This window comes from Acinonyx jubatus, chromosome E4 (genome assembly GCF_027475565.1).
Source record: "Acinonyx jubatus isolate Ajub_Pintada_27869175 chromosome E4, VMU_Ajub_asm_v1.0, whole genome shotgun sequence".
Taxonomy (NCBI): Eukaryota; Metazoa; Chordata; class Mammalia; order Carnivora; family Felidae; genus Acinonyx; species Acinonyx jubatus.
In genome coordinates, this window is record NC_069395.1 from 2,927,808 (window position 1) to 2,938,990 (window position 11,183).

The 11,183-nt window shown below is 54.1% G+C and overlaps 1 protein-coding gene across 2 annotated transcripts; it reads right to left on the minus strand.

Annotated features, from left to right (window-relative positions):
* Positions 1 to 467: 467 nt before the first annotated feature.
* CD5L (CD5 molecule like) lies at positions 468 to 10,505 on the minus strand. 2 transcript variants are annotated; one of them, XM_027048374.2, is made up of 6 exons: positions 10,363 to 10,505; positions 8,009 to 8,035; positions 5,144 to 5,464; positions 3,470 to 3,784; positions 2,194 to 2,514; positions 468 to 1,373 (listed from the first exon to the last, which is right to left on the minus strand). In XM_027048374.2, the coding sequence occupies exons 1-6, from the start codon at positions 10,388 to 10,390 to the stop codon at positions 1,345 to 1,347; spliced, it is 1,041 nt and encodes a 346-aa protein (XP_026904175.1). In that variant the 5' UTR covers positions 10,391 to 10,505; the 3' UTR covers positions 468 to 1,344. The 2 variants fall into 2 exon arrangements, with proteins under 2 accessions (XP_026904175.1, XP_026904174.1); XM_027048373.2 differs by having other exon boundaries at positions 5,123 to 5,464.
* Positions 10,506 to 11,183: the final 678 nt, after the last annotated feature.

Here is an 11,183-nt window from a genome sequence, read left to right on the forward strand (position 1 = left end):
CTCAGGGGACTTGGCCGGCATGGAAACAAACGAAATTCTAATGCAGAAATTAAGGGAGATTCAGAGTTCCTGTTGTGAAATTCCAACCCTTTCTGCTCTACGTTGGATACAACGGCTTTTCGGTGCAGGCAGCTCTAGGTTTCCAGCTCCTCTGGGGTGACGGGAACAGGGCACTGGTCTGTGGGGGAAATCGGGAAGACCTCATCTGATAAAGGGAGCTGAGCAAATGAAGGCAAGTCTCTTTGAGTCACAGGGTCGGTCCCCAAATGTGTGATAAGGCCTTTTCTTCTCTGCTCCGGAACCAGGCTGTCCCCTGTCCCCACCCTAGGGAAGAGGCAGGAGGGTAGGGCTCTAGAAGGCACGGGGTCCTAAGTGCTGGCGGGGTCTCTGCTGCCCCAAAGGCCGTCGCTGACGCACCTGCTTCCCCGGGGCAGAAAAAAAAGCACCTCGCACATGAGCCAACAGTCGAGACGTTTAGACCGTGAGATCGACTTTATTAGGCGGCGTAAATGCAGGCACATTACAGGTGTTCAGAGTCTAAGGCTCGAGTTTTAGAATCAAGTGCCGATTCTCTCCTTACCAGCCTCGCGCGTCACCTCAGACCTGCAGGTGCCAGCATGTGAGAGGCTAAAATGAGAGGCACCATCTGACTGGCGTGAGGCACGGCCTCGGGCCTCTCCCTCCTTCTGGTCGCAGCCGCACAGCCAGCGCGTCCCCTGGGACCCGTTAGGACGCGTGTGTGCGCGCAGCGGCTCGATAGGCCGCAACCTCGCTGGCTGGTCACCAGAGCCGTTTGCTTCCAGGTGTTCAGGGGGTGCAACATGGTTTCCAGGTGCCACGAAAGGGTCTAGAATTCCAGGATGCTGCTCAGCTGCTGAAAGGACGTGATGCCACCGAGGAGCAGGAGGGCGGCGAGGTGCAATGAATCGTCGGGGTCGTCCGAAGCGTGAGAAAAAGAGTTTAAAAGGTTCTAAGCTTTCCCCCCAAGTTCCATGCAACCGTCCTGCGCCCTTCACGTTCTTTGCAGGCACAGAGATGGGGCCGGGCAACAGCCCGTGCTGCAAAGAGCACCGGGCTGGGCGAGGGGAGGCAGGAGAGGCCCCAGCCGGGGTAGGGGGGCCGCTGTGCGGGCAAGGGGACGAGGGCCCATCTCCCCCGGCGGAGGGCCTGCAACACCCGGTAACTCCGGGCGACCACGGGAGCGCTTGGCTCTGGAGCAAGGCGTAGGCAGAGTTCAGACTCTTCCTGGGGGCAGAGCGGGGCTGTGGGTACAGCCTGCGGCTGGGGGGCTCAGGCCGGGCCGATCAGGGCCCAGGAGAAGTAAGGGTGCTTGGGGCCTGTGGGTCAAGCATCAAGTAGGCCAGACTGCTGTTCTGCAGAAAGAAGAAGCATGTACAGTGAGAAGGGGGCACGTCCAGAAGGAAGGCTTCATGCAAGCTCTAAGAGGCTCAGAGAGAAGACTGGGTCCCGGAGAGGAAAGAGAGGTCACCGCCTTGCTTGGCCCCGTCGGCCCTTACCCGGCCCCACGGCGCTGTTTCACCCGAGCAGGCCTGCATATCTACCCTGCTCACAAAGCGGAGCTTTGGACCCCAGGGGCCGCGCCTGCATTTTTCTGGCTTCCTCCTTCCCTCCCCCAAAGACGCCTGCAGCTCGGGGCTGGTCTGCCAGCTGTCTGAGAAGACTCTGTCTCCCGGGCGTTGCCAGAGAGCCCCCTACCCCAGCCCGGTTCCCAAGGGTTCACCTCAAATAAGGGAGTCACACGGGTAGAAGGAGGAGGGACAGGCTTCCATAGTTTAAAGTCAGGGTGCGAGGGCTGGGGTCGTCTGGGACAATGACCCCTGAGTTCAGAGTCAGGACCCGGCACTTTCGTTCTGCTCTATCATTTCCAAGCAATTTTTATGATTCTGGAAAGTTGCTTATCCTCTCTGACCCTCACTCTCGTCGTGTTTGATCTAAGGGTGTCGATCCAACCGTTTTTAAAACCTCTCTTGCTCTCACATCAATAGGTAGACGGTTTGGGATTTATCAACAATCAGTATCGTTATTGTTTCTATTTACGGCTGGAAGGCCTCACTCGTGTCCCTGGAAGAAAGCGTAAAGTGGGGGAGCGGCGTGGCAGCCGGGGTCTCACCCCCAGAGGGAGCCCCCCCGTCCTCCCCTCCCGCCACGCTGGCCCATCCACCCAGGACTGACCTTCACAGACCACAGCCACGTCCTCTCTGTGGTTACAGTTGTGGTAGCCCCAGGACCTGTGTGGGCACTGCTCCAGGGACGGCTCCTTCCCCGAGCAGTTGACGTCATCCAGCCAGATGCGGCCGACCCCGGGGCCGAACCTTCTCCGGATTTTGACAGGTGGAGACAGGGGCTGCCCGCAGCCCAGCTGCCTGCACACCACCCGGTCTGCTTCTTGTCCCCAGCCGTCGTCGCAGACAGAGCCCCACTCGCCCTTGTGCAGCACCTCCAGCCTCCCCTCACAGTGGCTGCGTCCTCCGACCAGCTTCAAGCCAAAGGGATCTGCAGGTGCAGGAGGAACAGGGGGGTGGGCGGGAGGCAGGGAGGATGATGGGTAAGCTCCTCTGAGCCGGCACTCAGATCCCATCAGCACCTGAGACTCTCCACCCGGCTTCCAAGGTACATCCCCTCCTCTGGACCTGAACTTGCGGCCCCGGTCCCTTTCCTCCACCAGGATTTCCCACCTTTATTAAAATGTGACGTTAGTAGGGGCACCTGGGTGGCTCAGTCAGTTAAGCCTCTGACTTTGACTCAAATCATGGTCTCAAGGTTCGTGGGTTTGAGCCCCGCGTCGGGCTCACTGCGGTCAGGGCAGAGCCTGCTTCGGATCTTCCGTCCCCCACTTTCGCTCTGTCTCTCTCTCAAAAATACACATTTTTTAAAAACGTGAAAAAATCTAACGTTACTAAATGACTTTCCACTAGTTTTTAAAAAATTGAAGAGCTCAACAATACCTGGAATGGTGTGCCTGTTCCTACTAAATAGAATTCAATATAATAATAGTTCATATGAATATAGTGTTTAAGATGGCTTAAAGCACCTCCATATACAAGGGCACATATTATTGTCTCCATTTTAACTTTTTTAATGTTTTATTTATTTTTGAGAGAGAGACAGAGACAGAGACAGAGCATGAACAGGGTAGGAGCAGAGAGAGTGGGAGACGCAGAATTTGACCGTTCCAGGCCCCAAGCCGTCAGCACAGACCTGAACACGGGGCTCCAGTTCAAGAACCGTGAGATCGTAACCTGAGCCGAAGCTGGACGCTTAACCGACTGAGCCAGCCAGACTCTCCAATTGTCTCCATTTTAAAAACAAGAGAATTGATGGGCAGCACAGCTAAGTAACTTTGTCACCGTCATCTGATGGATGACGGGTTCTCCGTGAGCCTTGGTGAAAGCGAATCCGACTGACCTAAATTCATGACTGAACCTGCCTCTGGACTCATAGGCATTACCTTCACATTCGACCCACATGTCCTCATCGTGGGTACAGTTGTGTTCCCAAACTTCAGAAAGGCAATCTTGAAGGTTCACTTCTTGTCCTGAGCATGACGCCTTTCTCTGCCAGATGGCCCCTTGGCCCTGGGTCTCTTTGTTGCAGCCTCTCCGGGTCAGAGTGGCCCGTCCACACTCCAGCTGCCGGCACACCACCTTGGCGGCTGCAAAGCTCCAGCCTGCTTGGCACACAGAGCTCCACTCCCCTTGGAACTTCACCTCCACTCGGCCCTGGCAGCGCCCGGGGCCATCGGCCAGCCTCACACTCTCCGGCACTGTGGGGAAGCAAAGAGCAGGTGTCTGCTTACCCAACAACACGATCCTCCCAGAATAGAGCCCCACGGACACGTCCCTCTGCTCTTGGCGCTTAGTACGACGCATCTAGAGTGCTCAGCGTTGCCTCGTGGGTGCTTGTGGAAAGGATGGACAAGTGAGTCGATGGAGTGAATGTCATTTTTCAGTTCCAAGTGAGTTAATTATTTCTGTAACGTTTTTAGTTTTTCAAGTTATTTTCACGTTCGTATTCTCATTTGTTCCTCCTAAGAGGCAAGCGGAGGCGTTGCATAGATTTTTACAAAATAAATGCAACAGTCACCTACACATTGTGTCCAAGACCAAAAGCTTTTGGGTTTGTTTTCAGCGTTTATCACCCAAGTATCGTGGGTTAGCGCTCCTGACCCTCCACCTCTCCAAGAAATAGGGACGAGATTCCAGCGTCAGGCAGCCTGAGTGGTTGTGTCCCTGGTTACAGTCTGCAGGGTGACAAAGAGAGGACACGGAGCAACCTAACCCTAACCGCCACCAAACCACAGTCTAATGGGGGGGAAGAGCACACAGAGAGGGGACTGTTAGCGCACAGGAAGCAAGTGTGTGGAGAGGGCCAAGAAATACGGCAACTATACATACATACACCAGGCTTGTGTGGGTTTCCTAGGAACGGCTCTCGTCCACGCTCCAGATGGTGGACTCCTTGAGAGCTGGAAGAGCATGCATCATACTTTGCTTTTTTTCTAATGTTTATTTATTTCTGAGACAGAGAGAGACAGAGCATGAGCGGGGGAGGGGCAAAGAGCGAGCGCGAGACACAGAATCCGAAGCAGGCTCCAGGCTCTGAGCCATCAGCACAGAGCCCGATGCGGGGCTCAAACCCACAAACCGCGAGATCATGACCTGAGCTGAAGTCGGACACTTAATCAATTGAGCCACCCAGGCGCCCCTGTACTTTTTTTTTTTTTTAGCACCAAAACCCGGGAAGCATACATCGTACTTCACCGGCTCTTTTCTTCCCCATACCTCCCGCCAAGCTCCAGACACAGGTTATACTCTTGATCCAACATTTAGTGGTGGATGGGTCTGTGCGTGCTCGTGTGTGTGTGTGTGTGTGTGTGTGTGTGTGTGCGCGCGCGCGCACACGTGCACAAAGGGGAGAAGCAGCACTTCACGTAGGCTGAAACTAAGGTGAATGCGGTACCTCAACCAAAGAGCACGGGCAATACTAAGTGAGGGTAGTGTTCACCTGCAGGGCCCACGATCAGGAAGAGGTGAGACACGAAGGGTGAGGAGCCAGTTAGCCACGTGTCGCGTCCACAGTGGGCTCAGACAGGTGAACTGACCTGAGGGGCTGTGGGACTCACGCTCGCACACGGCTCCCGCATCCTCAACATGGGAGCATCCGATTGCATCTTCCTTCTCACACTGAGACAGGCTTTCTTCGATCCCATTGCATCTGAACAAGTGGATGAAGACTTTTTGGTCCTTTGGTGTCACTGGTCCATACACAGTGCCACTCATGGTCTTCCTGGCCGGTCCACAGCCCAGCTCCCGGCACAGCACGGCCACAGAGTCCATGTTCCAGTAGTCATCACACACGGTGACCCACTCGTCATCCTGCTGCACCTCCACACGACCTTCACAGCGGTGGTCACCTCCCACTAGCCGCACTCTGGACAAAGACCCTGCAAAGGAACGGGAGCCTGGCTGGGCATCCGGAGGAGCCCGGAGAGGATGCAGGCATCTCAGGAAACTTCCATCACTGACAGAGGGTGTTTGGAAAGCTGGGGGATGGGAAAGGAGGGCTCAAAAGGGAAGGGGCGGGGGAGAGGAGCTTCAGGACCTCATCCCTAAACTCTGATTCTGCTCCCTTTTAATTTACCCTGCCAAGAAACTCCACGGCAAGACACCTACAAACACATGCTCACGTGGCCAGACGGTGGGACCCCCAGGTCAGAACACAAACGTAGAGGTGTTCCCTGTTGCATTCTTTCTTCTTGACCCTGTCCTTCCCCATGGCCACCAGATGAGGCAGGATGTTTAGATATAATTTGGGCTGAACAACCTGACTCTCTCTCTCTCTCAATATCAACAATCTCCCCTACCTTGCTGCTCCCTATGACATCTTCCCATGTCCGAGAACACAGCTCAGAAGAATGCAGAGAGAAGTAGGCAAAGGGCCAAGGCTTTGCACATCTGAGCCTCGGTCATTAGTCCAGAGGGTTCCAGCAGCTGGAGTAGGAGGCAGCCTCCCCAGAGCCTCCAGATAATTTCTGAGGAATCCAGAACCTGTTGCTGCTTCCCGGCTACAACTCTGAGGGTGGAAAAGAATAACTGAAATCCTCTCCCTCTTCCAGTAAGACATAGACATAGAGTGATGGCTGTGGGGAGGACAGAGACGAGCTTATCAGGCAACACACTTTTATTGAGCACATACTATGTTCATGAACTCAAAGAACAGTGACCAACAAGACTGTCCACACTGCGGTCCTCAAGGACATTATATTTAAGACATCTGAGGCAACCCCAGCGGGTCTCCTGCAGCCTCTGAGTGACAACGTGGCACAGAAAAGCTGAGTCAGCCTTGCTCCCACGGGATGGGGCGGTTGACCTAGAGAGGTCTGGGGCACCTGGAGGGACCGCACGTGCCTGCTGGTCTGTGACCAACCAGGATGCGAACATTGTCGCCTATGACCACGTGGGACACGTGGGTGACTCAGGCACCTGCAGGAATGGAATATGACCTCGAAGGAGCAGATCTCCCACTGCCTCTGCGGCACACAAATCCTCTAGAACCTGCATTCAACCCCAGAAGACATGGCTGAGTGGGAAAGCTCTGAGCTGGCTGACTTCAAAGTGCTTTGGAAGTTGACCTTTGGTTTGCTCGTTTGCTTTTGTGTCTCTCCTCTTCCTCCATGTGTCTTTTGAGGGAAGCAATGTGAGGCATGGAGGCTAGAGGCAGAGATTTAAATGTAACTACAAAACAACTAAGCAAGGTTTTCATTTTTGCACACCTAAGTTTGCAGCCTACAAATAAAGATAACCCTAGAGGAGTCACCCAGAAACAGCATTTCCTTGCAAGATTAGCGTTTAGACAGGCATTATTGTGTCCTCCGGGATGCTGGCTGCACACATTATCTGGTTCTGAATTGTAAAATTCTGGCTCTAAGTGAGTTTTCCTTTCCACAGAAAGGAGGCGTAGAACACCTCCTAGGAAAGAAGAAATATGTAAGAAAGAAACAGCATTAGTGTCCAAGAAACCCAACTGCGAAGAGATCTGAAAGCCAGGGAGAAGGGCTGGGGGACCATCGAGGCAGCTGCATCCCCGGCAGTGTCCTCGACCTACTGTGTTGGCTGATGGCTCCAGAGCAGAACCCTGGGGTGGAGGGGGAGCGTCCCGGGCCATGGAAAGCTGGAGAGCAGTGGTCGCTGTGCCAGCAGCAAGAACAGCCCTGGAAGCCACAGGAAAGGGCCCGTGTAATCTGAGCGTCAGGCTGAGAACCCCAGGCAGCACTCCAGAAGGAATCGAATTGCACCCTGCAGATGCGGGGCCCCTCTCTAGTAAAGAGGCTAGAGGCTAGTGGCTGCCCCTCTCTCGCGAAGCCTCTACCGTCAAGACAAAGAAGACGGATGGGGTAATATCTAAGGAGCTGATGATAGTCCACGACCAACCCCCTAGAGTCTGGAGCATCAGTCTTCCTCTTGAGAGACCCATTCCCCTCGTATGTTGCCCAAGGGCCCTCACTCGAGGGGCCGGTGGAGGCTGAAATCCAGCCCGCCTGCTGCCGGTCGAGCCACAGGCCACATACAAGTTGACGCATTTCTAGTTCAAAGGAGCCATGCAGGCTGACACAGGGTCCCGCCAGTGGTAGAGCCCAGCAGGGCAAGAGGAAGCTCCTCACCCAGATATGCCCGCGAGGAGGTGAGGTGCCTTCCGAGCCCCAAACAAGGCCATCTGCTGCTTGGAGGTGCCCAAGAGTCTTGGGCCACAGAGGCCAAGTGGGAGGGAATCCCCTTTCGGGAAATGCCACCCGAATCCCTCCCAGGTTCTGGAGGTGGGAAGCCATCCACATAAGACTGAGTGGGCGGACTGAGAAACTGGGAAGGAAATCTACCAGGGCTGTATCGAATAGAGCCTCTCTCCATGCCCCAGGAAGTTTCAAATTTTCCATCTCTGGAGCTTGGAGCCCCCCACCCCCCCGCCTCTCAAGGACCTCAAAAAGTCTTACCTAAAATGCCAGGTCCAGTGCAAATGGCTGGGGAGAGAAGAAGGAAGTTGAGTGAGATCATACAGTCCATTTCCAAGGCTTTGTTCGAACAACACGACTGTCTAGAAATTTTTTGCTAGACTTTGTGGGGCAGCTAAAGTGTGGGTACAGAGCCTCCAGACTCGGTCCTGTGGGGACCTTCCCCTGCAAGGACACACGGACAGTGGCTGGGAACCACAAAGACCGGTCTGCCACAGCCCATCATGTTCCCCGAACACGCAACGTTGGCTCTGCCCCAGGGGTGTTGTGCAGCCTCTGGGCTCCACAGGAAGAGGTGTCAGAGGTCCCCAGAACGGGCTCTGGTGCAGAAGGCAGCGACACCACCACGGCAGCTCAGAGCGGGGGAAATGGGAGGGATCGTCTACGTTCACTGGCGCTGCATTGGGACCACAGCCAGCGTACTGTTTCTGTAAAGGGCCAGATCGCAAATAACCTGGGCTTTGTAGCCACACGGTCTCTGTCACCACTACTCAACTTTGTCACTGTAGCGTGAGAGTTGCCATGTGTCTGAACGAGCACAAAGAGCATGGCCATGTCGCAACCAACCTTTGTTCATAGACTCTGAGATTCAGACTTCGGTGCACAAAATATCATTCTTCTTTGGATTTTTTTTCCCACCGTTGAAAAATGTAAACACCACCCTTAGCTTGGAGGCTGTTTGCTGGCCCCCGGGGGCTCAACAGGTCGGAAAGCAGCTCTGTATTTGTTTCCCAATCCCCAGCCTTAAGCACCGGCACGTCTTAGGACATCATAGTTTCTTCCCGCAGGACCTCTGGGTGGCCGGGATCCTCCACGCATTGGGCTCCCTTCTAATGCTGCCAAGAGTCCTGAACCCTGTGTCCACCTGTGGTCCCCGAGTGGTCCCCGAGGCCCTAGGCATTCTGCAGTGCAGAACAGTTTTTCCCTCCCCACATCTTGTGGAATGTTTGTGACGGAGCTAATATCTTTGGTTTAGAGCCTTTCAGGCAGACCCAAGAATTTCAGTGGCTTGTTCTGGACTATTTGCCAAGTAGTTTCTTAACAACCCTAAGCCCTTGGCCTTCAGGATGTGGCCGCTTGTCCGCAGCTGTCTAAAACTCCAGATCGTATCACACATAACCCCCCACATCTCCAGTAAAGAGCACGAAGCATGTGCACACGGAGAGGAAACTGAGCGTGTCGACCTTGACATGCAGGTGTGAAAGTGACAGAGCCCAAGAGTGACTTGAAAACTCTGGGGCAGAGTAGATGACTGCGGGGGACCGGACCGGAGAGGCTTCACCAAGGAGGTGGGGCCGAAGGAAAGTCGGGAAGACAGGGTAGGATGCGTGTGATGGGCCGGCCCGCTCTTGGGTGATACAGGAGACACACTGGAGTTTAGGAGAGTGGCCAGCATCCTGCACAGAGCACGTCGATGCCTGGTTGAGACCCCAGTGCAAGCTCCAGTGATGCACCAGAACATCAAGACAATACAAAGTGGGTAAGATTGGGATGCCTGGTGGCTCAGGCAGTTGGGCGTCCAACTCATGATTTCAGCTTAGGTCATGATCTCGCGGCTCATGAGTCTGAGCCCTGCATCTGAGTAGAGGCTGCTTGGGATCCCCTCTCTCTCTCCCTCTCTCTCTCCATCTCTCCCTCTCTCTCTCCAAATGAATAAATAAAACTTAAAAATGGGTGTGATTAGTTAGGGAAGGGACCTAGTAGGCATTGTTGGATGCCCCAAGCTTCTTAATTCATGAAAAGTCTCCCACAGTCCTCTAGAGAACATAATATTCTCCTCATTCCATAGATGAAAACAAGATTCCAGAGAGAGAGGGTAATTGAACAATTCAGACAGCCAAGAAATCAAAGGACGAGAATTGAAACTCAGATCCCTTTGACTCCAAAATCCCATTTACTGTGAATGAATCTGGATGATAAGAAACTGGGAAACCCCGCATGAAACACTTTTTGGAGGAAACTGGACAGCGTGGCCTGTGGAAGGTGTTTGCCTGTGGTTCTACTTCCTTTTCTTCCCCCACCTGCTGCTACGCATGGTTCACTTGTCTTTTTCAAAAAAAAAGAGTACATTTGGGGAAATTTATGCAACAGGGGAAATGATAGACTATTATAAATCTTTCAGGGCAAATAGAAAGTAATAGGAAAAAAAATAAAACCTCTGGTGATCACAGTGGATTCTAAATTGGGTGTGGACTGAGTGGCTTTGGGTTTAAAACACTGTTGGACACAGAAGGGGCAGGAGAGCAGGAGTCACTCCTTGAGAGGGAGTGGGACCAGCTGGGCAGGGGGTTCTGCGGGGGTCTGAAGCCTCAGCCAGCAGGGCCCGAGATACTCACCGAGGATTAGGGAGAAGAGTAGTGCCATGAGCCAGGCGACGGGAGAGGCTGAGCTGGAATCCGAGGCTGCGAGGAGGCCCCAGGGCAGCAACGGAGAGTTCTGGGCACAAGTGCACCGCGGGACAGAGGTCCTGTCTGCAGCAAGAGCATTATCAGGTGACCAGAAGCCAATGGGCTCAGGGGGCAGAGCTGGTGGAGCCAGGCTTGCTGAGCTCAGCGTATCCCCAGAGGAAGGGAGGTGGCCGGAACTGGCAGGAAGATAGCGAAAACAGAAGGAAGCTACAAAACCCCCAAGCTGCCCTGACTTGGTTCTGCTCTAATCTCAGCTCCAACCACCTCTGCTTCAGACCCTTCACTACGTGACCACGGCAATCAGCTCCCGCGAGGGCAGACGGGGACCAAGAGTAGGGCCATTTCACCTGCTAAGATCAGGCAACCCTTGACCTCCGTGTGGGGTTCGTGGGGGTGACAGACCAACTTTGATTCCTTTGGCCCAGATGGAAGCACCAGGAGAATAGAGAAGGAGAGTAGAGTGAATCCAGACTTGCCCTTGGAGGCGCCACGATTCAGAGTCAAGGCGTCAATCTCTGCAGCCGAGGCTCCTTTTCCTTCAAGCCAGACATTCCGGTCCAGAGCAGAGGGCTTAGTACACGGATCTGCTCTTCTCTACCTGCCCTGGTTTATGCCCATCTTCAGAAGCCAAGCAAAAAAGAGGTCATGAAATCAAGTCACTCTTAGGACCAGGATGTGATAGACAGCAGTTGAGTAGCAAGATCCCTGGTCTCCCCAGCCTCCCGCCTTGCTATTGAGCACAGCCGCAC